The sequence below is a fragment of the Myxocyprinus asiaticus genome, chromosome 10, assembly GCF_019703515.2.
Source record: "Myxocyprinus asiaticus isolate MX2 ecotype Aquarium Trade chromosome 10, UBuf_Myxa_2, whole genome shotgun sequence".
NCBI lineage: Eukaryota > Metazoa > Chordata > Actinopteri > Cypriniformes > Catostomidae > Myxocyprinus > Myxocyprinus asiaticus.
This window is the reverse complement of record NC_059353.1, coordinates 25,958,015-25,985,239: the sequence shown is the minus strand read 5'-3', so window position 1 is coordinate 25,985,239 and position 27,225 is coordinate 25,958,015. Positions and strand designations below refer to the sequence as shown.

The following is a 27,225-nucleotide window of genomic DNA, read 5'->3' as shown; positions in this document are numbered from 1 at the left end:
GCCTGTCCAGGTCATGTTTCACCACAAAATAATAAAAACAAAACCGCAAAAGACCAATAAGATTGTTTTTGCATATGTGACATTAATTTCATAATAGTTAAGTACAACTGCTTATTACTTTAGCGTAATAAAGTGATATATTATGTAGCCTAATTGTAAAGTATTTGTACATAACAGTAGTATTCCTGCCACTGCTTTAAATGTATACTAATAAAGCAAAGTGTCAAGACAGGATCATTTTAACCAGAAATGAGAATCTAATGAGTATTTACATTAATAATTTAAAAGTAAAACATAAAAACAAATAGGGCTGTGCAGCACGGGTCAATTTGTGGTTTGAGCACACGCTATCACTGGGTCTGGCAGTTTCTTAACACTTTTGGAGTGTTTGGCTGTGTCAGTAAACTGGAAAATGCTGCCTTCCGAGGCTGTATACGGAGGTACGCTGAAAATAAGGTGCTTTTCAAACTGTTCTGAGACCAGTTTAATTAGGAGTTCCATTTATTCAAAAACGCTGTCGGTTAAGCCAACTGATTACGTTTTCGGATCATGCAGCCGTAGTCTTCCCAATCCTCCCATCTGCGTGACTACAAAGAAGGATTATGGAAAGAGGTAATTTGACATGCAGATGCGTGGGACTGTAACATTTCTAAAATGAACAATTAACACATTTCATACATACAGTTAAGTATGCCAATGGTAGCACACGTGTCAGAGGTTGAACTGTTACAGAGATGCTTATTCTATGTGTGTTTGTCTCCATCTAGTGCTTGAATTATAGTAGTACAGCGCGTCAATGTTTTGGCTCTAATAGGCTGTAGCGATTGGTTGATTTCTGGTGCTTTCTGGTACTGCAATACAACATAAAATATTTAGTTGTTTTCTCTTGTAAAATTAAGGTCTCCATCTGGTGGCCGAAATGTGCACTGCATTCAATATAAGTTTTTAAATCCTTTATTTAAATAATAACACTTTAGAAATAAATACATACCAGCTTTTTTTTTATTTTTTATTTTTTTCATTAAATACTTCTTACATACTACCAAATACAATTACCATATACAAATAAATACATAAAGAATAATATTAAATGAAACATATTTTTAAGGGCACATTGATATTACACTGCAACTATAGAGAATCCTAAATTATATGATACAAAGTTGACATTATTAATGTCATTAAAACATTTCAAGAAAAGAGATGCTATATTAATGTCTCTCAATTTCTTTAGCTAAACTGTGAAATACAGTACAGTAGGAGGCAATAATCTCTCTGCTTTACACAGCCTTATGTGGTCTAAATTTGCAAGATCTACTACTAGTTTTGCTCTTCACTCTTTAAGAACAACACTTTAAAATGTTACAAACAGGGTATGGTACGGTTTAGTGAGGGTTTGTCGGTAGTGCTGCACAAGAAACAGGGCCTTACATTTAATTCTAGAAGTTACTGGTATCAAAAAAGAAACTTAAAGCAAAAGTGAAAGTTGAAATAGATACACATTGGGCAGTAAGTGATATTATGGATGTGCACAGTCAAGGCTATACTGCAGAACACTGAACTTATTATAATATATATATATATATATATATTTCCATTTAAGTATAAAATAACTGAAATAATGAAGATATTGCAGAGAATTACTTCATATGTACCTTATATCTTTGCATAGGAAGGCTGTTCAAATTTACAATATTATACAATGACAAAGGTACAGTATAATGATCAAATTTTATGGTAAGATGAATTAGCTTTACCTGGAACAAATGTGTTTATATATTTTGTGTTAGGGTAGCCATGTTTATTGCAAGATCATATCACAATGTAAGGCTGAGAAGGAGCAAACCACATTGCTGTGTTGCTGTTTCCTGTACGAACAGTGCTGAATGGGGTTATGGTGCCCTCAAACAGTTGAAGTGAAAATTGAGCGTCACAAATCATTTTCATATAAGGAATGTAACAAGTTGATAAGTTTATGTCTGGTTTGAAAGAAATACATTTAAAAAATGATCATTATTACATATCTTTTTGTATTTTTGTATTTTTTTTTTTTTTTTTTTTTTTTTTTTTACGTATATTTGGTTTTAAGGAGATCAAAAAACAATGTTGCCAGGCATCACAACAATACAAAATGGTACGGAACAATATTTTGGCTTATGACTGGCTCAATCTGTTGGAAATCATTGCTGAATTTTAACCTTTATAAAGATCTCAAAACCAAACATGCTTGTCCACACAGACAGATTTAACAAATTTCCAAATGGCAGTCAGTATGATCGTTGCTTTCTCTACGGACCATCTGAGATGGTGCTGATCTCCTTTCATCTGCTCTTGTGAGCATTAACAGCGGCCATCTTAACTTGATGTTGTTTCAGGCCTCAGGAAGTGAAGAGTGTGTGACAGCAGAAGCCCCATTTATGCCCTAATTCTTGCATATCTTGAGAGACAAAGTTTGACTCTCCCATGTGACTCATACACTTCCTCCAAACTACACTTTCTCTCTCTGTCTCTACTGATAAAAGCTTTGATCAGTATTTTTTGGAACACGACTAAGAACCAGGTACGAGTGTCTAATTTAGTCATCTTTAGTATAAATTATTTAAAGGGATGCAGCTTATATATCTTTGTTTTAACGACAGAATGTTTGAAAAGATTAACATGGGCAGAGATGATGAGACTAATGAAATGTATCTGGGTGGCAGCTGGTTACTGATGCTTTGCTTGGTTGCTTACGATACTTTTTCTCTGCACAGGTTTCTAAGGTAGATCTTGATAGAGATATTTACTACATATCCAATAAATGTTGCTTAAAGAGAGTTTAAGTCCTGAAAGGGACAGTTATGTGCAATTTACAGTACATGCATAAATATGACTAACTGTTATTTTATACAGTTATACCTATAAAAGTATTGTTTACCTTGATATATGAAAACATGTAGGATCAGAAGTTAAAGAGGTTTAGGTTCTAAAATATTTGATGCCTTGCTCAATTATATTGCATATATTACTAAGGTGAACTAAGTAAAAAAATAAATAAATAAATAAATGTGTGCACAGCCCATGGCAGATCATAAAATCTGATTGCATGTTTGCAGGTTTAATTTGAATATTATTATTTTTTATTTATTTTTTATTCATTTTATTTACATGCAAGTTCAAGTGATTGAAACTATTGCCCCCTCTTGTAAACTACTGAAAGAGAGGTGTCTTATCACACATGGCTAAAAGTGGCATAGTGTTTCCGCTATACTTAAAAAACTACTTTTTATTTTTTTTATTTTTTTTAAGATTTATTTATTTCCTGTCATGCCAGAGTGTGTTACCATGTCAACAGCAGACTTCGTGGTTTAACAGCCACGGAAAGGTTTCAGCTAAATTTACACAAAACTAACAGTACTTGTATTGCCTTGGCAAGTGAGAAATTGTCAAACTATTTGTTTGTCTAATTAAAAATAATAACAATAACAGGAAATAAAGTGTTATTGCTAAATAATTGTTATAGCAGAATTATTACAGGTTACTAAGTCTTACTTGTGCAGAAATCTAATGTGCCTCTGATTTTGATATCAGATTGTTGCCATTAGTGTATGTTTACTGAATATATTTAATCTTGAATTGAAAAAAATGCCTTCATAAAAATTTAAGTGGATTAGTGGTTGATGTAAATATCACTGTATAAAACCTGCAACACTAAAAACAGAGAAATTGCTATAATTTTGAAGAGCAGTTGCTTTTTTTAATAGTTGGTTGTTTATTGTGACAAACCCTTTAGAGTGAATGACAAATTAAGGGAAAATTAATTTGAATAAATTAGGCTTTCCTTATAAAAATACATAAACCTTTTTATTGCTGTTCAAGCAATCTAGCTTAAAATGTAGTAGCTGAGAAATGCTTTTGAGTCATGCATGACAAATTAGTTCCTCAACTGTATGCTGGTGGTGCAATCAAACTGATGTTGAAACCTACACTAGAAATGTTTTGCTTAGAGTGCTGCTTACAGACAGCAAATGAATGACACTAACAGATTGAGAAACAGAAAACAATAACATTTAGTCTATTTCAGTTTAGAAGATGATCAGGAAGTGAATTCAGTCCATTATGTCAGTCCAAGACGCATATTGATATATAATGATGAATTGGAACTGATATGTGCCCTATTTTAAGAGCACTAGGGCTATGCCATTAGTCATACATGCAAAGTCAGTGGGCATGACCAGGAAGTTTTGATATTTTTGTGCAAAAATGTGCTAAGTTGGGCCCTGGGTTGCTCAGCAAGTATTGACGCTGACTACCACCCCTGGAGTCGCGAGTTCGGATACAGGGTGTGCTGAGCAACTCCAGCCAGGTCTTCTAAGCAACCAAATTGGCCCGGTTGCTAGGGAGGGTAGAGTCACATGGAGTAACCTCCTCGTGGTCGTGATTAGTGGTTTTTGCGCTCAATGGGGTGCGTGGTAAGTTGTGCGTGGATCGCAGAGAGTATCATGAGCCTCCACATGCGGAGTCTCCGCGGTGTCATGAACAACGAGCCACGTGATAAGATGCGCGAATTGACGGTCTCAGAAGCAGAGGCAACTGAGACTTGTCTTCCGCCACCTGGATTGAGGTGAGTAACCGTGCTACCACGAGGACCTACTAAGTAGTGGGAATTGGGCGTTCCAAATTGGGAGAAAAGGGGATTAAAATTTTTTTTTAAAAATTGTGCTAAGTCTAGGCGCAAATGGTTTTGGCGAAACTGCACATGCAAAGCGCTTAAGGGCTGGGTCAAGTGCAATTTAATTAGGAAGTTATTCTCTGGCACCGTCTGTGTCCTATTATATACAGTAGTCCATTCCCTGTCAAGCGGCAGTGATTTAAACAAAGACAACACATTCATAAGAAGTTGGTAGTGTAAATGGACGTACGCAATGAATTAGAAGAATAGAAATAAAGACTTACGTTCTTTTGTGCATTAACTGTTGAATGTCAAGCATATTTCTATGACAGTTACATGCTCCTTTTTACAAACATGGAAAATGTGGTTCTCGTCAGGATTTGGATTTACGCTCTGTTAAATTATAGAGAATGTAAGTATTATTAATCATTTTCATCTACTGACACACAAATCATGGCTAGTATTACTAGTGATTGTATGGGAATGCATTTCACTTCTACCGGTTGATTTTGATTTAGAAAAAACGGCTACAACAGTGATTGTCATGGACATAATTTGATGTTCCACACTATATTTTCAGAGTTTGAACATTAATTTGATTACCACCTGCTGGTGAAATCTACAAACTGCTAATACAGGAACTGAGTTTACACTTACACAAATGTCTTAGCGCAATGACTTATTTTTCAAAGGAAATTAGCAAATTGTGCTTTGCGCCACTTCATTTACATACTATAGTGTGACTATATTCTGGTTTTCCAAAAATAGGACACCTTTTGGGGGGTGGAATGATACGATTCAAAACAGTGTTACTATGAATGCAAACTTTAATACAGTGAAAAAGACACTCTATTATCATAACATAAATATATATAAATAAATAAAAATGTCCAACATTCCTTTGAATGTCCATGTACTAAAATAAAATATTTGATGCCATGAGTGTAACTTCATTAACTATTACTATTATTTTGAATGGCCATGGAAAATGAAGCAATGTGATAACAATTTTACCTGGTCGCAACAAGTAGTCCGTTAATTTACCTGATGAACTTTCACCTTTTGCTGACCCTTTATGCTTCGCAGAGCTAATGTGTGCTTCTAAATCACTTGCACCTTTATTAGCAACTGACACATAAGTGCCAGCTTTACATGTCATACATTCTGCTTCCCACGGATCTCGACCTGGACGAAAGCATGGGAATGTTTTGTGCAAATCTTCTGTAAATTTGCACTTTTGTTTGGGCATTGTTTCCACTCAGCTGTCATTTGCTGCTACTGTCAAGCAACTGTTTGATGCCGAACACAACAGCGCTTCGCGTGTTCGCGGAGAGATTGACAGGCAGGAATTTGGCCAATAGTTGCTGCAAGCCTCTTATAATCGACCAATTGGTGTGCGAGAAGGCGGGACTTACAAAGAGGGGTTAAGGTCTGAAAAAGAGGACATGTCCAGGAAAAAGAGGACGTATGGTCACCCTAACTATACACCCCAATTTGCATGCATACACCCATAAATAGCGCAAACACTCCCATACACGGCCACTTATGTTTTGCACTAGCACGAAAATTGCACTTAGAATTAGCGCTCTCACAAAAATTTTATAAGACGTTGCGCACTCATGAAAATGGAGCCCACACTGTTAAATGTTAGCCTACTTGCAATTCTTGTTTGACGCTACCTTTAAAATGAGTCATCTTGCAAAAATAGATTTGAACCATAGTTTAAAATACGCCTGTACTACAAGACCAATGAACAGGTGGGTTTACTTCTGAAAATGCTTTTATTTTTATTTATTTTTTATTTAATATTATATTTTTTATTACAAATTAGATTATCAGCATAAAAATTAGTGAAACATTTCTTTATAGTGGTATGTCCACTTATGCTGTAATGATGCACTCAAGCTGGCATGAACTTGGCTGGCATATTTATGATGGTATGTCCACTTTTGCTGTAAAGATGCACTCAGTCTGGCATGAACTCCACAAGTTTGTGCAAAACCTGATGATCCATGTTGTCACAGCGTGATTTGAGACATCTTTCGTGGTTCAGTTGAGGCAAGGAAATCTGACTTTTCATACAAAGGAGTTAACATGATCAACAATTTGATTAGTGACCTAGAAACAGTGCAGAATCTTGAAGCTTAAGTATGTCATTTCTGCCCCACCAATGCCACCAAATGGACTTGTAAAAAGAAACAGCTTTCTGAAACAGGTTTCATCTGCCATTGTTAAAACAAAGTGGGTCTAAGTGGGTTGCTCAAAACAAATAGGGGTGCATTCCCCAAAAGCATCATTAGCCATCTATGTTCGCAAGTTCCATCGTTACTAACATAGTTCAAACATTTGGAAACCGTAGTTCAAACGAACATTCACAAACAGCAAAGTTGTGTGGTTGTAACTACAGCTCTTTAACTGTGGTTAGAACGTCATGGTTACTGGTGTAACCTCCGTTCCCTGATGGAGGGAACGAGACATTGTGTCGATGTAGTGACACTAGGGGTCACTCTTGGGAGCCCGAGACACCTCTGGTCTTTGATAAAAGGCCAATGAAAATTGGCGAGTGGTATTTGCATGCCACTCCCCCAGACATACGGGTATAAAAGGAGCTGGTATGCAACCACTCATTCAGGTTTTATGCTGAGGAGCCTATATAAGGTCCGGCCATTTCAGCGGGTAGTTCAGCGTTGTGGCAGGAGGGACACAACGTCTCGTTCCATCCATCAGGGAATGGAGGTTACACCAGTAACCATGACATTCCCTATCTGTCACTCACTCGACGTTGGTGTCGATGTAGTGACACTAGGGGTCCCTATACGAAACGCCACAACTGGCTGAACTGTGTTACGTGAACTGGCGGTGTGTGGTGGGCAGACTGCTGTGTGCCTCATAGCCAGCACACCAGGTCGACACGTAACCTCCCCCAACATAGTTGTGAGTGTCGAACGGCCCTTTTTGTGGACAAGTCGACTACCCAAAGATAGAGACAGGCTTAACCCAGTCGTGGCCTCTTTTCCCCTTCTCTTTTTCCACTCCCTAAAAAAGAAGGGGGATTATCCGACTGGGCTGCCAGGTCTAGTCGGGGGGTGTCCCTCCCAAGGGGAAGACACCGCGGAGACCACACCTCGCCCAAAGAGAGGGGGAGATATTTAAGTGGAAGAATAAGTCACATGGTCTTTCCAACCATGTGGAGAGCCTTCAAGGTAGATCCTGCCCAATGGGGGAAGAGTTACTACAAACATGGAGACTGGGGCAGAGGGGTTCTGCCCAAGGAAGATGCAGTTTGCCAGCAGGGAAACGAACTAGCGGAAGATATATATCGCATGGGGTTAGCCTTACAGGGAACCGCCACATGCGGAGCACCTACCCTAGAACAGTGCTCTTAGTTAGCGCATGTACTGGGCCGGTAGCGAGTTTCTCCAAAAACTCGGCTGCCACAGGGCTCAGAGGAAGTCAACCAGGGAACAAAGTTTGTGAACACTACTGGGAATTCATGGTGCACGTCTTCAGCTCCAAGGGAGGTGGAAGGCACTATGTGCAAGCGATACACCCGGCCAGCTATCCCGGGCTTATCCGCTTGTGTTGTGTGCCACTACCTGGGAAGAAACCGGTTCCACCCGGAGGTTGTAGAACCTTGCACAGGTGTTGGATGTTGCCCAGCCCGCTGCTCTGCAAATGTCTGTTAGAGAGGCACCCCTGGCCAGGGCCCAGGGAGCCGCAACACCCCTGGTAGAATGGGCTGGTAGCCCTACCAGGGGCAGCATGTCCTAGGCGACATATGCCATAGTTATGGCGTCAATGAGCCAGTGGGCGATCCTCTGCTTGGAGACAGTGCTTCCTTTCCGCTGTGCACCAAAGCAGACAAAGAGCTGCTCAAAGATTCTAAAGCTCTGTGTGCGATCCAAATAGATGCGAAAAGCGCGCACCGGACACAGCGACGACAGGGCTGGGTCTGCCTCCTCCTGGGGCAGCGCTTGCAGGTTCACCACCTGGTCCCTAAAGGGGTGGTGGGAACCTTGGGCACATAGCCCAGTCAGGATCTCAGGATCACGTGAGAGTAACCTGGACCGAACTCCAGGCACGTTTCACTAATTGAGAATGCTTGCAGATCACCTACCCTCTTGATGGAAGTGAGCGCAGTCAGGAGGGCAGTCTTCAAGGAGAGTGCCTTAAGCTCAGCTGACTGCAAAGGCTCAAAGGGGGCTCTCTGTAGACCCTGAGGAACTACAGAGGTCCGATGAGGGAACGAGGCATGGTCTGGAGGGATTCAGCCTCCTGGCGCCTCTTAGGAACCTGATGATCAGGTTGTTCCTCCTAAGGACTTACCGTCGACTGCGTCGTGGTGTGCTGCTATGGCGGTAATGTACACCTTCAAGGTGGAAGGGGACAGCCTCCCTTCCAACCTCTCTTGCAGGAAGGAAAGCACTGATCCGACTGCGCATCTCTGGGGGTCTTCCCGACGGGAAGAACACCACTTAGCGAACAGACACCACTTAAAGGCATACAGGCGCCTCGTAGAGGGGGCCCTAGCTTGAGTGATTGTATCTACCACCACAGGTGGTAGACCGCTTAGGTCTTCCGTGTCCTGTCCAGGGGCCAGACATGGAGATTCCAGAGGTCTGGGCGCGGGTGCCAGATGGTGCCCCGTCCCTGAGAAAGAAGGTCCTTCCTCAGGGGAATTCGCCAGGGGGGAGCTGTCGTGAGGAGCGTGAGGTCCAAGCACCACGTCTGGGCAGGCCAGTAGGGTGCTACCAGGATGACCTGCTCCTCGTCCTCCCTGACCTACCACCACTCCCCAGAATGTGTTTTTGCATCAGCATCTTGAACGGGAGTCTGTGTAATGCCTAGTTCAGAACTCACAGGTCCAAGATTGGCCGCAACCCATCGCCTTTTTTCAGTACGACAAAGTAGGGGTTGAAAAACCCCTTCTTCATCTCGGCTGGAGTGACAGGTTCTATCGCGCCCTTCTGTAGGAGGGTAGCGATCTCTGCGCAAGGTAGCAGCTTTTCCTCCTTCACCAAGGTGAAGTGGACACCGCTGAACCTGGGCGGACGCCCGGCGAAGTGAATCGCGCAGCCGAGTCGGATGGTCCGGACCAGCCCTCGCGATGGACTGGAAAGTGCAAGGCATGCATCCAAGTTCCGCGCAAGGGGGACCAAAGGGACAACGTCATCGGATGTACCGGCAGGTGGGGCCTCGCGGTGGGGTGGAGCTCGAGGTGCCACACCACGTCGTGGCCGTGCTGAGACTAAGGACATTGAAGCACTTACCTGGCTCCTTGTGACCACCCCCGGAACAGCCTGGGATGGGGGAGGAAGAGGCCTGTCCTCGTGACCCGTGGAGACTGTCACATTGGGGGTGGATTTGTGCCACAGCTGGGCGCTCAGGGGCGGGAGACCGCTGCTGGAGCGCCAAACCTGCCAAATAGTGTGGTGGACGGTGGTCGTGATGATGGCTGTGCATACCGGATACGTGACCCAGGGAACAAGGAAACCACTCTTGCTGAGCTCTTGAGTACTGCAGCAACTTGGGCATGCAGCGCAATTAAATGCAAAAGGTAACAAAAAGATGGAGATCTGCTTACCAGCTCCAGAGCAGCGGGTTTCGTTGTCCCTGGGTCGCCCGTCTCAAGGGCGCTTTGAAGCCTTTCACGGGTTCTGGGCGGCTATGAGACGGGTGGCGTCTGCTTCCTGCGGTGGGCTCCATGCCGGGGCCGGGCCGAAGGGGCGGGCTGCGGTGGAGCCAGTGCAGTCACCGCAGGGGGACGCCCTTGGCAACGAGTAGACGGGGTGCAGGATCTTGAGCCACGCCGGGGCAGGATATGCCGGCTAGCATCCATCTACTGCTCTACCATCGAAAACTGCTGGGCAAAGTCTTCGATGGTGTCGCCGAATAGGCCCGCCTGGGAAATGGGGGCAGCAAGGAATCATGTCTCCTGGACTACTAGTGTGGCCATCGTCCGCCCGAGAGACCGCGCCATGACCTCCGTCGCTCGGAGAGTGAGGTCGGTCATCGAGTGCAGTTCCTGCATCAATCCCGGGGCGGAACTACCCTCGTGCAGTTCCTTTAGTGCCTTGCCGGACTTGCAGGAGAGCCATGGTGTGCAGGGCGGCGGCACCGTAGGCCTTGGCCGTCAGAGACGACGTAAACCTACAGGCCTTGGACGGGGGCTTTGGGCACCTATGCCAGGTGGTGGTGCTCTGCGGGCATAGGTGCACCGCGAGCGCCTTTATCCACTGGGGGATTGCAGAATAGCCCTTGGCCTCCCCACCATCGAGAGTAGTGAGGGCGGGGAAGCTGAAAAGAAACGGGACCGGGCAGTAAAAAGTGCCTCCCGTGACCTTGTCAGCTCTTCATGCATTTCTGGGAAGAAAGGAACGGGGGTGGGGTGTGGCTTTGAGCGGCACTGCGAGCCCAGGAACCAATCACCGAGCCGCGAGGGCTCAGGGAAGAGCAGTGAGTTCCACTCTAGCCGACACTCGCGGCTGCCTGGGAAAGCATGTCATCATCTCCCTGTCAGCCTGTGACTGGGCAATCGACCCCGAAGGGAGGAGCCCAGCTGAGGCTTATGACTGGACGAGACCGCTCTCCGATGCTGCTCTCGAGAGCTCATCACTTCCGCGGGCTCCGAATTAGAGGTCGAACTCGCTGTGAGACGAGCCAGCGGACTCATCCGGAAGCCCAGTCGGGGTAGATGAGCGTGCTGGGAATGGGAGGTCTGCGGGGGGATACCCGGCGGAGGCGGTCCCATTGGGGTCCCCAAATCGTCCCCAGTGCTAGCCGCGCTGGCCTCATACCCGTGGGTAAAAGGACAGGGGCGGGGAGCCTCTGGGGTGGCTTGCTTTCTTACGAAGGCGAGCGGCGACCGCAACGTTGCCATGGACATATTCTTGCAATGAGAACATGACCATCCACGAACGTTGTCTCCGCGTGAGCAGAGCCCAGACACGAAAGACAGTGATCGTGACCGTCAGAAGGCGAGAGATAACGAGCGCAACCAGGAATAACACACAATCGGAAAAGCATCTTTAGAAAGACGTGTCTTTAAAAAGACGTTCCGTGTGTGCCGCTCTTTTAGAGAAATATACTCTTTTAGAGAAATATACTCTTTTATTTCTGCCGAAGCGCCCAGGGGCATTCTCTGCAGTGCACCAGTGCAGAGGAGGGAGAAACCGCTGAAATGCGCCGTCAGATCCAGCAGAGGTGAATGAACAGTAGTATTCAGCTCAGTGAGCATGACCGTTCGGCTCCGAAGAGAAAATCTGAATGAGTGGTTGCATACCAGCTCCTTTTATACCTGTATGTCCGGGTAGTGGCATGCAAATACCACTCGCCAATTTTCATTGGCCTTTTATCAAAGACCAGAGGTGTCTCAGGCTCCCAAGAGTGACCCCTAGTGTCACTACATTGACACAACGTTGAGTGAGTGACAGATAGGGAAGCATAGTTCCTTGTTAGTTTGATGTGTGGACATCATTTGACATTGCTGAGGCTTCTATATCTTTCATTCTGTCAAGACTTTGACTGTTTTCATGCATTTAAGAAAAGGATTTATTCCAGGGTGTTGTCAGAAAGCGGCATTCTGAAATGTCACGTAAATGCGAGTGCACCATTTTAAGGGATTAAAGGCTGTTAAAGTCTCTTTCTTCTACGCTAGTAGCATCTTTACTACTCCAGCCACTATAAGAACTTGGCAGTGCGATACTGAAGATATTGTTGACTTTTGTATTTCAAACTGCTTGTTTTGTTCCTCATTTGTAAGCCGCTTTGGATAAAACCATCTGCTTAATGTAAATGTTAAGAGAAAGCGCTTTATCACACGCAGTTTCTGTTGGAAAACACAGCTTTTTTGTGTTTATGTTAACACATAAGTGCCGTTAATATGTTTTTGAAGAGTGCGCATGTGCATATGCTCAAGTGCATCAGGGGAACTCCGAAGACTAAAATAGAGAGAAACCCATCTATTGCAGCGCAATGCATCTGTTGCATTACAAAGGGCATGCTACTTTCGTGTCTTCAGCAGCTTTCTTGCAATTAAACGGCCTTCTAATGTATGTGTAAATGAACTATTATAATTTTATATTTGTGTAAGTTATTACTCTACCCCCTGAGTAACGTCAGCTCAACCAACGTAGTTTGAACAATGGATGTGCGAAATAGCTACTACGGTTTCAGGAAACAGTCGTGACTAGCTAGTTAATTTCCACAACAATGCATCATACTATGGTGGTAGTAGCAGTGAGTTACGTCGTTGTACGGGAAATGCACCCCAGAACAATTTTCATAGCACCTCAGAAAAACAGTGTTTACAGTTTTAGAGAAAATGTATATGAATGGCTTACTAATAGTTGTCTCTGCATAATAAGATGGGATAGGAGAAAGTATTTAACACAGAAAAAGTTACATACTTTAGCTTTAAATCATTTATTAATTTGATTTTTTATTTTATTTTATTTTATTATTTGTTTATCCTAAAACTTTGATTATTTCCAGGTTTAAATTAGATTTTGTATTCCAGATTTTCAATGTGGTCTCAGACTTTTGGACCCCCCTCTATATGCTAATATAATATAGTGCATGATGATTGTTTTTGTGGCTGTCCCATGCATCATTCATTTTCTGCCAATCAAAAACAACAAATAATTCAATTCAATTTAGTTTTATTTGTAAAGCAACTTTTACAATACACATTGTTTCAAAGCAGCTTTACAGAGCAAATAGCAATAAAAGTTTTATAGTATGTTATTCCTTTTTTTTTTCTTTTTTCAGTGTTATAGCAATGCACAAGCAGCCAGCACTGGTGCTTCCTGGAGCCGTTCAGATGAGGATCAAGAACTCCCAGAGCAGCACTGGAGAGAGACTCAGCCAGACAAAGTCTATGGTCATACCAGAGCCTGACTTAGCACAGAAACCAGTGAGCTCTGCAAGTGTGCACATCGACACATTCACACATGCCTACTCACACGGTCCACAGCCAATTTGATAAATTTATGCCCTTCTCTCTTTCATGAACACTTATACTTCAGGACATCCATGTTGCATGGATGTGCATAACTGCATTACATGTTATGTGTAGCTTCCTGTTGCACTGGTCAAATGAGTAGAATGTGTCACTTACAGTAAAACAGCAGAGGGCAGGCCAGCACTACTGGAGAAGGCCTGCTGTTCGCACTGCTTTTTTACTGCACACTGAGGTTATAGCATCAAAAACTATACGACCATTCAAAACATAAAATGAACTAAATCTGTTTTACATGCTCCTTTCATAATACTTGACAGTTTGAGGTCTATTAATTTGTTTGACAGTCTGTCTATATACACTTTATATAAATATACACTTTTAAGATGTTTAATTAAACACCAGTAACATCAGTTTGTCATTTTTTATTAGAATTAGAAAAAAATATTTGAATGTAATTGTATAAATAACATAATTTAAATTAAGGTTCTTGAAAATAGTTTGAATTTTGTCAGTTATTGGATGTTGTTTAAAAATAGTCTCACAAACATGCATGTCAAGTCCAGTGACTATATAAAGCAAACCGTAAGGTGTAGGAGATATTAAAGGACCTAGTTAATGCATATAAAGTTTAATGAAATGTCATATAAGCTATAATTTATTGTTAAAAAAAAGTCACAAAAGAGCTGCTTCTGAATATAAAATTACAGAATTTTGGTTGGTGTTGTAACATGCTCATTCATAATTCATTTCATAATATTCTGGTAAGAGATAATACAGATTCACTTACAGTAGCAACATATGCTCTTTGTTTAGATCAACCGTCACCGGAGGAACCAGTCTCAGCATAACGTTGATGGTTCTATTGGGCTGCAGGTATGATCTATTGTACCCCTTTCATTACAACATCATTTGAAATTGGGTTTTTAGAGCCAGGGAAACTGGGATAACTAGCCAGCAGGTGCTCAAAAACTTACAAACATAACGATTACAATAAAAAACTGAAATCAGGCTGTCTAAACATACAGTAATTGTCGTTCATCACCAGAAAGGGGAAGCATGGTTTCAAACAGCAAATTATAAAAACAAAACAAAATATCCAATGCATTTTTGACCCATTGTCACAATTTTCAGTTTGATTTTTGTGTTTGTTTCATCTGTGTTTCAGCCTGTTTTAAAAGGAGAATATCTGAACAAAGCAAAAATTGCTGAAGGAGGAAAGAAATTGAGGTACCTACCTACTTATCTAAATAATAATAATAATATTTTATTATTATTCATATTATCACTAACAACAACAACAGTAATAATAACTGACAAATGACTTTCCTGTTTTTACAGGAAAAACTGGACTTCAACCTGGGTTGTTCTTTGCTCTAATCAGCTTTTATTCTATAAGGAGAGCAAACAAGAAGCTGTGGCTAATTTGGTAAGACACTTTATTCCAACTGGCACCCACAACCAGTGGAAGTGCACCTGTATTTAGTAAAAAAAAAAAAAAATCATGGTGAGAACTGATAATTTGCTGATTTCCATGTTTGTCAAAACATACTTCTTGATTTTGCCTTTGATCCCTATTGCCAACTATTGAAAACGTTGCTGAGAAAGAATATACCGACCGTGCAAAGAATTCAACAGCCATATAAGTATTCTGCTGATTTGAGCGGGCAAGTGGCAGTGCTAGACAGAGAAAATGAAACCGATTAAAAGTACAAGAAAATTTGTTACCTTCACTTGTAAATGGAATGTCGAGGCCATCACTGAGGTTAATGCATATTAGTTTCCACATCACTCATGGTCAAGTGGCTTCAAAGCCCCCAAGCTCTCTGCCATTTCTGAGGGCAGTACACAAAGGTTATCAGGATGAAGTTAAGTATTTTTGCCACCTTATTAAAAATGCAGGACTGTATGAAGTGGCCCTTCATTTAGTTTAAAAGCCTGTGGATATTTTATTTTATTTTATATTTTATGCTGCTTACACACAACAGAACATACCATCACGCATAATGTAGACATTATGAAAGGAAACTTTAAAATCTCCTGACAAATATAATATTTAAAGGGCAGTCTGTCCTTTATCAAACATTTTGTTCATCAATTGTTTTATTTCACAGAGTTTCATTATTCATGAGAAAGACTGTGTTTCTATTTAATATCTTGGCAAAAAAGGGTCATGTAATTGTTCTTTCTCCATAGAAACCAGGTTGTAAACCAGATGGTGTGGATCTGTGTGGGGCTGAAATAGAGTGGACAACAGAGAAATCCAGCCGAAAAAATGTGATTCAGGTAGGACAGTCAATAGCAGAACACTGAGCCAAAGTTCATCCTCTAAACCCCTATTATTGTATAGAGGTCGAACAATAGTGGATTTTGCCGATACCGATAACTATGGTGGTGGAAACGGCCGATAACTGATTAATTGGACGATAAAAAACTATTTGTAGAATGTAAAAAAAAAAATCTTAGTCTTTCATTACTATGATGGGCACAGACACAGATGCTACAAGAGTCCAAAATAAATAAAATAAAAGATAACAGATTATTGTTTAACCGAAATCTCAAAAATAACCAGAAAAAAAAAAAAAAAAAAAAAAACATATGGTGCATAACGCAGGACTTTTAACTATAAAAAGCCTGAAACACACCAGGGAATTATTTTGAAATTACAGAGACTTGGCTCCATTATAATACTCTATATTTAAGTATTTACCAAATTAAGCTTTTAATAGCTATATTCAATCGATGTAGGGTTTTGTGTGTGTGTGTATATATATATATATATATATATATATATATATATATATATATATATATATATATATATATACAGTATACACACTTCGCAAGATGAGGTTTAATGAGAAGTAAGGTGTATTATTCCAAATACGGAGCACGTTTCTGTATATTCACATTTTTCTTTGCATACCCTTGCTTTTATTTAAAACACTTGATTACCTAATCAAAATAACAAAATACGCATTGAAGTGAGGATGAAAATATGGATTAATACAGTCAATGATGAAGAATTGAGATACAGTAAATCCCCACAAGGTGTCAGTGATTGTTTTTATTTCACTTCTGCTGCTGTTATAAGAACCGTAGAATCCTCCAGCGCTGACCAGAGTGTAACATGGAATAATAATAATAATAATAAAAACCATCAGCAACTATCGGCACAGACTAATTGGTAAAACCGATATATCGGTTTACCTCATTTATTGTATGCAGGTATTATTCTATACTGTACCAGTGTACAAGTTATGTAAAATAGCAAACACTAGATAAAACAAAATAATTGCACTGTAAACTTTAGTAAACATGATCAGAGCTAGTTGTCACTTTTTATTTCAGAAACATACATGGTAGCACATACATGAAAGTCTTGGCTATAAAAAAATATTAGAAAATATTGAAAATATTCACTGTTATTGCTGAGGAAAGAAATGTAGTACATTGAATACGCATTGACCTTTTGTAAAAACATGCCGTGCATTTACAAAAGCTGACATGTATAAAACTACCTTTACCTCCTGAGAAGTACCCTCATTAAATTGCCTCAATTTAAGCTAGTGTTGTTTCACTGTGTTTCCCTGTTTACCCAACAACTATTATATATATTTAAAATATATATATTGAAATTTATTTTGGAGGATAAAATTCACAAAAAGTTTACATTTAACAGGGTTTTGAACTAGGTGTTTCAAACCAAACATACAGAAACACTATTAGAAAAAAAAAAAAAAAACACATTTGTGTGATTGGAATATTGACTCAAAACCTTAGTTACTGGGATATGGTCCCTTGTGACCCTGTGTGTTAACTAGCCCCAGTTTCCCCTATATTACGCAGATGAATATTGTCTTGTAAATTTGATGGTGAAGCCATATTGTGACAGATCTGTCAGTACAAAGTAAAGCTGTTAGCCATTCATCTTGAACTTCTAGCCATTCATCTTGAAAACAGAGTCACAAGGTCTCACCTCAGATAACATCTTGGGCTCGCTGATCCTTTTTCGACATTGTAAGATCACGGCTTAACCGAGTTGCTCAATGCATTTATGAAGTCTCAAGGGATTGAAACAACCTCAAGAAATCCAATTGCTCAGTTAGCTTAGCAGCCAGGGCTTTCACCAGGCCTGCTTCTTAAAGGCTTGATATTGTCTGTCATAACTGGTGTCATACCTCTTAAAAACCCTCAAGTATTTCTCAAGAGATTAGCTAGAAAATATGAGCTGCCTTTGAAATAACCACACAGTCTTTTAGCTGCACACTAATGTTTAAATGGATCATTTAGGAAGTTCTTTAACATCCAAGAGCATTTCCTGATATTTCTATCCAGTCATTCTTTTGTGAAGACTTTTCATTAAGACTTATCTAAAGAGAGATAATCTTTCAGCCAGTATTTCGAGGCAGCAAACGTTTATCAATAAATTGATAGCAGAGTTATCTCTCATAATGAGGCAAACTGTGGATAAAAAGACGATTTCCGATCTCATCGCACTCTTATGTCTTATCGCCACCACTGTACTCGCTGTCCAGTATTTTGCCCAGAAATCTTTTTCTGCAGGAGAGATTAAAAAGGCATTAAACAGTAATCTTAAATAATCCCAAACTCTCACACAGAAAAAAGTGCTTGTAATGATGGTACCAAGCCATTTCGTAGTCTGCCATCGCTGTCAATCAACCTCAACCGGGATTAGAAATTAGTGTGGAAGGTCATTAATTCGACAGCGTGGAGAGTTAGATTTGCAATCTCAAGCATTTATCCGAGGTCTTGAAGATCTTCTCGGTTTAGGTCAAGACAAAACACTTGAGTCAGATGAGGGATCGTAGCGATTAAGAAAGTTCAAATTCTTTTATTAGAGGTTTTGATCAGTGTATTAAGCATCTAGAGTTGACTTTTCCTCTTTATGCTTCTGTCACTTCAGATATTACCATTAAATTCTTGTGCAGATCCTTATATCTCTGCTAATCCAAGGATTACAGCATTTATCAGTTGAAACTTGGAAGCCTTGAATTAAAAAATCAATGCTGGAGGTGATGTATTTAGCATTTTTTTAAATTAACAAATTTAAAAAAGACCATGCATTTTGGAATATGAGCACAAGGGTCTGGAGCCTAAATTGTTGTAACACATATTAGCATACAGTGTAAGGAATATTTCATTCGACTGTGATATCTGGTTATAGGAATACTGTAGTTTTGGAACAACATGACAAATTACAGAATTTAAATTCAAGCACTTATTCTATTCTTGAACCAAGCATCTCCTGTTCTTAGCTGGAAATTCTCATCACACTGTTGTTTTCAGTAGTTTGACTCTCACAGACTTTCTGGTTCATTTCAAAAGTTTATGAACCAAGGGAGCCATTTACATTTATCACTTTCAAAGCTCCCACAAAACTAGATCTGTTTTGTTACACACACAAATGAAACTCTAGAGCTTTGGTTAACACTACACTTCTCTGAGAGGAACGCCAACTGAAGTTTGAATGCTTGGATTTATACTAACTCACTTGTTGTATGCAAAATTTCAACATAGAACACAAAGCACTTGTACAATTTCTCATTGGACCATTTGTATCATCATATTAACAAATTGTAATCCTAACCACAACTGAAAGCCTTACCTGTGAGAAAAGAACACTTTCCATTGTTTTTTGCTTTTAATCAACCCATGGAAAAGTATTATCTTCCAAAACATTTGTCCTGAACATCGAACATGTTTCTTGCACAGCCTATCAGTTAGCTGTGCAGCAGGAAACAAAACCGTCGGACAATGGAAATCCGAATTTCATCACATCCCCACTTGTGTCACCTGCGTGAAAAAGACTATCAAATCCAGAAATCCTATTATACAAAGTGCCTGGACTAAGACATTACAACTGTGTCATATTATTGACAGTAGGTGCCTGGCATGAGCGTTTGAGAAACAAGAGGAAACATCTGATGCTGATTGAAATATCTTATGACGGCATATGGCATCGAGCTGGAAAGACCAAAGCCATTCTGCTCTCATCAGGGCCTTCATGCAAGTTCTATTGCTGTGCATTTCACCTGTTACACCTGGGCAGGTGACATGCAATACTTGTGAGAAATTTACCTGCAACCTGCGGTGTGACATGCTATACTTCATCTGAAACTATTTGAAACAGCATTTTGCCAATTCTTTATTTAATTTTTAGCTTTTTTATTTTAATACTTCATTTTTATTTTATTTTATTTAAAGCTAATTTTATTTTAGCTTTTATAACCTAATATTAATTTAGAGACTACACTGAATACTTGTATTTTAAAAATGTGTTTTTCACAACACAGGATCATTTATTGGATCATGAACCAGTGAAGGCAAAAAAGTGTTTAAAAATAGTGAAAAACAGCACCTAAGATATACAGTACTACTCGCTATACATTCATATACTGTAAATTTTAATCTGAAGTCTTTGGGCCCTATTTTAAGAGCACTAGCCCTAAGTGCAGCGCTATGCTTTAAGTCATAAGCACAGAATCAGAGGGCATCAAGTTTTGGTATTTTTGTGCAAGCTTTTGCTAAGTCTAGGTGCAAGGGGGTTTTGGTAAAATTATGAGTGCAAAGTGCTAATGGGCTGGGTCAAGTGCAATTTAATTCTGAGTTTTTTCTCTGGTAATTGCAGTGTCTGCATCCTATTATATAGTCCATTACCTCAAGCACCTGTGATATAAACAAAGACAGCACATTCATAAGAAGTTGGAAGTGTAAAAATGGACTGAATGCAAGAAATTAGAAGAATAGAAATATATATATATATATATATATATATATATATATATATATATATATATATATATATTTTTTTTTTTTTTTTTTTGTGCATTAACAAAACAAAATTTCTATGACAGTGACACAATCCTTTTACATGCATGGAAAATGTGTTTCTTGTCAGGATTTGGATTTACGCTCCTTTAAATTTAGAGAATGTATGTATTATTAATAATTTTCATCTGATGCAAAAATCATGGCTAGTATTAACAGTGTTTGTATCGGAATGTACTTCACTTCCGGTTGATTTTGATTTTGAAAAATGTTATTCATTTATTGGAACACGAAAAAAATAGACCAAAAATAGTTCTAAATTCAAATTACAAACTTCAGACGAAACAAAAATATAATCAAAATAACAAAGTGGTCAAAAAAATCCTACCAAATCCAAACAATTTACTCCAGCTTCTTCTACCAGCCCCTTTTGCAGTTACTTAAAAATCACTCTACGACAAATGATGGAAAAATACCAATACAAATTAGATCATAAATAAAATTGTAAATATAAACATCATAATAATAACTGAAAAATAAACCATGAAAAAATCTAATAAAATTTTGTTTCATAAAATGGCAATTGTAAGGGACATTTGATGTTCCACTCTTTTTTCGGAATTTGGACATTAACTTTATTACCACCTGCTGGTGGAATCTCCAAACTGCAAAACCAGGAACTAAATTTAGAAATGTGTACTAAAACAGGCTGGTTGTGACATCATCACAACAACATTAAGTAGTCAGAATGCAGAGTGGGTTGTACACCCAATTTTATATTACTGTGATTATAGTTATTTATCTACATGTATTTTAGTCAAAAACTGTCCCCATGCACAGTTCGAATGTCGATGCAGTCAAACTAAAAAGATTTAAATCTGCTTCCACAGAGAGAAACTATGTGCTTGTCATTATTTTCAGTTCACACAAACTGCTGCTCAAACATTTTTTTCAACAAAATGAAATGCTGTCCGTTAAGCCACTGATGATGAAACTACTGGAACCCTGAATTGGTTCAACTGTGGGATCTTGTGTATGGGTTCCTCCTCTTTATGTATCTATTAAATCAGTCTCAATCAGACAGTCTTTTGTTGTTTGTGTCTGCATTCAGCAACATTACCCATGTACAGTTTACCCTGTGTTTTATAACATTTTTAAAGCAGCATGTTGCATTCGACATTGTGTGACTCGAAGAGGTAAGGGTTGAAGAGGTAAGCCAGGGGCCTTTGAAGATCAGTGGTAAGATGGTCCAATCAGACATCTGCAATTTTTCACTTTTCTTTGTGCAAAGGAAAAAATGGCATGTTTACCTATTTAAATAAAATGTCAGAATTATAGTCCTTTCCAGGAATATACTGTAACGTCTGTTGATGTTTCTGCTTGGGGACTTGCTATTGGCTGTTGTCTTTGCATAATTAATGAGGTAGGTCTGTGTAGGTTTTGGGGACTGTTTGGGGGTTTTAATAGATAGTTTTTAGGGATAGTTGTGATCATGTGTAACATTGTGCAAGATGTAGCAATACTTCAATGTTATCATTGTGGATTATTAACAGTAGATTTAAGACTCACTATGCTTGGTTCCCCAACTTTCTTCTCAGTAATACCCACACTATTATTCTTTTAATGCAAGTACCAGAAGTATATATATATATTATTGCCAGCTGAAATGCAGTTGTGGTAAAACAGTATATTATCAGTATAACATTAATGGATATCCAGTACTTTTACAGTGTAATGGAGTTGCAATTGTAGTGTCAAAAAATACATTTTAAGATTACACTGAGTCAATTCTGTGTATTTCAAAAATTAAATACAAGGGTAGATATTTAAAATGTACCATTTGTTCCATTTTAGCACAACCAAGTATACTTAACACATATTTAGTTGCACCACAGCACTGCTTTCAACAAACTAAAGTGCATTAATTGCAAAATTAGTTGTTCCAATTTAGCAGACTTTAAGTATACCAATTTATAGTCTGCCAGCAATACACTTTAGTATACTGAAGCACCCAAGAATAAAGTGTGCTTAAGTAGATATTTTTTTCACGAGGGGATTTCTAAGGAAAATAGCAAACTGCGCTTTGCACCACTTCATTAACATACAATACACCCCCAGTTTGCGCACATACACCCACAGTAGCGCAAGCACTCCCACCCACACCCACTTGTGCTTTACGCTGGTAAGGAAATTGCGCTTAGAGTTAGCGCTCTTACAAAAATTGGATAATTTTGTATGTAACATAATTTAACATTTTCCCTTTGTGTGGTTCATAAACTTTACAACTATGGACTGAGTGAATAATAGTATAGATTTAAAGTATATTCTGGAATTAAAATATTCAGTCATGAATTAAAGGGGGGAAATCCTTGGCTGAGGTCAGTCAGACAGTGCAAAAATTAATAAATAAATCCTTTCCCAAAAAATGGGCAAAGAATATACTGCAATTTTGATCCAATTCATACTGTTTGGAATGTGGCCAGTGGTGGATATTGCAATGTTTATAGGCACTATGATAAATAGCATGTGGTTTGTGTCCATACGCCATCTCATGAACTGTCCGTGGATGTGAAGATCTTTGGCCAGGCACTGTCAGATCTAGTGTCTTATTACACAGGGCACCTTTCGGGCATGTTTACCACAGATTATGACAGACTGGCAGGCCTTACATTGAGTAGGAGAGATCTGACACTTTGAATGACTTGCCTAGAAGGACTGCTAAGTATCGTGCTATTGAGAGGACATTTTATAGAATTGAGCTAATGAAGTGACGTATTGTCTAATTACAAAATGTTGTTTAGATTGTCACTCATTGTGGTACATGTGAAAAGCCTTAACCTAACTGTCACAGCAGTAACACTGGACTTTGTCATTTTAGCAAGACGTATTTGATCCAAATGTCTTGAAATTGCAGATTTAAGGCAGAGTGTATTTAGTTGTAAGCAATAGTAGGACAATGCACAAGATGTAATAAGATTCAGCCTTCAAAAAGCAGTTAAAATGCTGTCATTGTTTTTTTATTTTATTTTATTTTTATTTTTTACTCCAGGAGACAGAAACATAAAAATATATGACTTTTTATGTTAAGTTACATAAGACTGTATTTGACACTTTCCATGAATAGGGTACAAAATAGGGCCTGAAACACTTAAAATTAAGTATTGTTTTCTTATTCAACAAATGGTCAGTGAGTGCGTTTACATGCACAGCAATACATGGATAACTACCAAATATCGGTTTACTCAAAAAATAAATAAACAAATAAATAAAACTGACAATGTAAGAAACTTGCATAACATGTGAATCAAAATGATCAGATTATTCTCTGCTTTTGATGGCAAAATGTAAAAAGACATGAGCACAACACTTTCGCACATTGGATAAACAGCTAAGAAAGGCGGTAAAGTTTTTTACATGCAATGCAAAATTAAGGTAATCCACATGTACTGACTGGTTTTTGCTTAAACGTTTACGACATTACCTTGATAAAGGAAAGTCATGTAGTCTTTGACCTTATGACCTTATGACACGGTGTCAGCTTATTTAGCATAACTGGCGTAAAATCATTCATGTAAATGTGCTCAGTGAAAGGAAATTTACCTTTAGAAAATGTTGATTGTGAAGCTCAGGAGGACAAGACAACAATATTTTTAAAAACTGAGAAAATGGAATGAGATTATGTATTTGTCTTCCCTCCATGGTGTAGACAGGATCCAAATGATGTTAATTCTTGGGTGTCACAATTTGATTTAATGTTAATTCTTTTGAAATTGGGGGAAATCATTTGGAAACATGGTTGTGTGCAAAGCTAAATTTGGTTGTTTTAGGTATAAGTAAATTAATATACATAATTAAAACTAACTACTGTTCATGCTAGGTTAATTTGATATTTGATACTAGTTTATCTAACATATCTAATTGTTCTAACAAGAAAAAACATACAAATGTTACCTGTAATGCTTTAAAAAGTTCATCATGGGACATAAAGATATTTCATATTCATGGGATGTGCCATCTGTGTTTACAATCACCCAAGCATATTGCTTTGTTGCAGTGTAATTCGTAGAAACCTTGTGCATTGACTAGACATTGTGCAGTTTCAAGCACTTTGTTACTCAGATCTGTAATATATTACTGCACCTCTAAGCTTCCGAGCACAAAATCTTTTATCTCTTAAGACCACTTTACAAGAAAGTTGGACGAAAGGTATTTGAAGTGTTTTCGCTTAGTGTATAAAGCTTCTTACATTGTATTGAGCATTAATTTCAGTATTCATAGCCAAACAATATACTGTATATTCTGTAATAATCATGGGGTGAACAGAAGGATTTGAGATTCAGACAGCAGATTACAAAGGAGATTAGAGCAGCAAAATGACTTTCTTTTAGCAAGCGCGTACGAATTACCACGACTCGGGACAAATAAAAGACATTCTGGCATGTAGTTCTGTAGCAATATCCTTTTTGTAGTATAGGGGAAGTTACAAAACATTTACACATTTAAGATGTACACATCCTCAAAAATATTTTCCAGTAATATTGTGTACTTGATATGACAGTTCAAACTATGTTTCCCTGGATAGGGTGATGGAGGTGATGAACACAGTAGAGGGGAGACCGGGGATAGCTGTCACAAAGGCTACAGTATATCTCAGTAACTATAAGGTTTTGAGTCAAAATTCCAACACAAATACAGTTTACCCAAATGCATGTTTTCTTTTGCAGTGGTTTTATCTGTTGGTTTCAAACACACAGTTCAAAATCCTCTTAAATAATGGAATACTTTTTAATGAATTCTATTTTCCAATTCATCAAATGCCGTACACCACACTGGCATACAATTATTCAATAAACTGATTTTTTTTTTTCCTGGGAAACAATGGTGGAAATGCCCAATAACGTTTTTGTAGTAAAGACTTAAAAGTATACGCTTATACAGAAACTGATTATTATTGATATTACATTGATATTATTTTATGCATCAATATTATATCATGTTTTACCATGACTTGCAATTCAGCACTTCAGTTGTGGAAGTTTTTTGCATTTGCGTGTTACAAATCTACTTACCATTTAATCCTGTACAAGAATAGCTTGCTCATTTAAAATTGCAATCTAGAGAACGTAGGTTACAGAAACAGTATTTCCTCCTCGTGAATCATTTTACGTATATTTTGTTTTTGACTTTGTTTTTATTATTATTATTTTTAATCGGGTCTATGCAGTCAGAATCATTGAATTAAACATTGCGTGATACATCACACAAGAGAATGCATTAGAGAATGCAACGGACTGTCTTTCATTCCCTCTACTTTTGCTTTTGTTTTCTCTCAGCAGCTGATAGCTCTCTAACCCATCTCAGGAGTTGTGCAAAATTGGAGATAATTAACCCTGCTATCTAAAGCGCTTCAAAGTTGAGTTGTGTCTTTATGTAGGTTTCAAATTAATGTTTAATTTAACAGCAAAACACAAATGTTAAGTCACAAATGGCATTCCGGTCTTTGTACCGCTCTGCATAATTAAACATTAATGAACAGTCAAAGCGAGAGCCCAGATATTCAAATTCATCCTCATTAAACAGTGTGATTAAAAGTGTTGTGCTTTTATGATATACTCTTTCTTATTTCCACTCAAAAAACACAAAACTTCCCCCTAGTCCCAGTTTTCCAATCAGTTCCTCTTCCCCTTTGCTATTTTCCTGACCAATAGTATTCTTTTACATTTTCTCAGTGTTTTATATACATACTTTTTATATAGACGTTAATAACAGATTGTCTTGCAGTCTATCCAAGGCCAACTTTAATGTTAGTAACAGACACTGTGGGTTACAAATAAGATTCCTAATGTTAAAGGGGTCATGACATCCCTTTTTTTAATAGTTTAATATACACTCACTGAGCACTTTATTAGGAACACCTGTACACCTACTTATTCATGTGATTATCTAATCAGCCAATTGTGTGGCAGCAGTGCAATGCATAAAATAAAGCATATACAGGTCAGGAGCTTCAGTTAATGTTCACATTACCATCGGAATGGGGAAAAATGTGATCTCAGTGATTTCGACCATGGCATGATTGTTGGTGCCAGACGCGCTGGTTTGAGTATTTTTGTAACTGCTGATCTACTGGGATTTTCACGCTCAACAGTCTCAAGAGTTTACTGGCCAAAACAAAACAAAAAACATCCAGTGAGTGGCAGTTCTGCGGATGGAAATGCCTTGTTGATGAAAGAGGTCAATGGAGAATGGCCAGACTGGTTCGAGCTGACAGAAAGGCTACGGTAACTCAGATAACCACTGGATTGTAGTGAGCAGAATAGCATCTCAGAATGCACAACATGTCGAACCTTGAGGCAGATGGGCTAAAACAGCAGAAGACCACATTGGGCACTTTATTAGGTCTATAGTGTTCCTAATAAAGTGCTCAGTGAGTGTATCTTGAGGTTGACTTATAATATTAGTGGAGTTTGTTTGCACAAAAAAACAGTCATATATTTGTAAAACATGAACGTTTTCCACCCTCATTCTGACCCTCTGTCAGAAACATTCGGTTTTGGTGCTGATTCTCCTTTAAGACTTGACAGTAAACGCCCACTGTTATGACTGGCTCTCTGATCTTGACAGACCTGTAGTAGCTCACCACTACTGGGTGGGCTACGAAAGTGATAAGGTAAATTAGAGTTTGATGTGTTGTTGTGGAGGCGGTCAGATGCAAATCTACCACAGTGTGACATCACAATGTGGAGAAAGTGGACAACGAGTCGTTTTGGAAGCTTGGTTTTAACAGATACACTCTTTTTACAGTGAGAAGGAAGTTTTGAGT

General features: G+C 38.9%; 1 protein-coding gene across 1 annotated transcript in view; it reads left to right on the top strand.

The window, feature by feature from the left end:
* The first annotated feature begins 2,413 nt into the window (after positions 1-2,413).
* The window catches only part of LOC127447126 (rho GTPase-activating protein 15-like), a 70,166-nt gene continuing 45,354 nt past the window's right edge, over positions 2,414-27,225 (top strand). The window contains exons 1-6 of the mRNA XM_051708735.1: positions 2,414-2,560; positions 13,421-13,565; positions 14,427-14,486; positions 14,779-14,840; positions 14,952-15,039; positions 15,807-15,896. Coding sequence (XP_051564695.1) covers positions 13,431-13,565; positions 14,427-14,486; positions 14,779-14,840; positions 14,952-15,039; positions 15,807-15,896 — 435 coding nt within the window. The 5' untranslated portion in view covers positions 2,414-2,560; positions 13,421-13,430. The remainder of the gene's footprint in view (positions 2,561-13,420; positions 13,566-14,426; positions 14,487-14,778; positions 14,841-14,951; positions 15,040-15,806; positions 15,897-27,225) is intronic.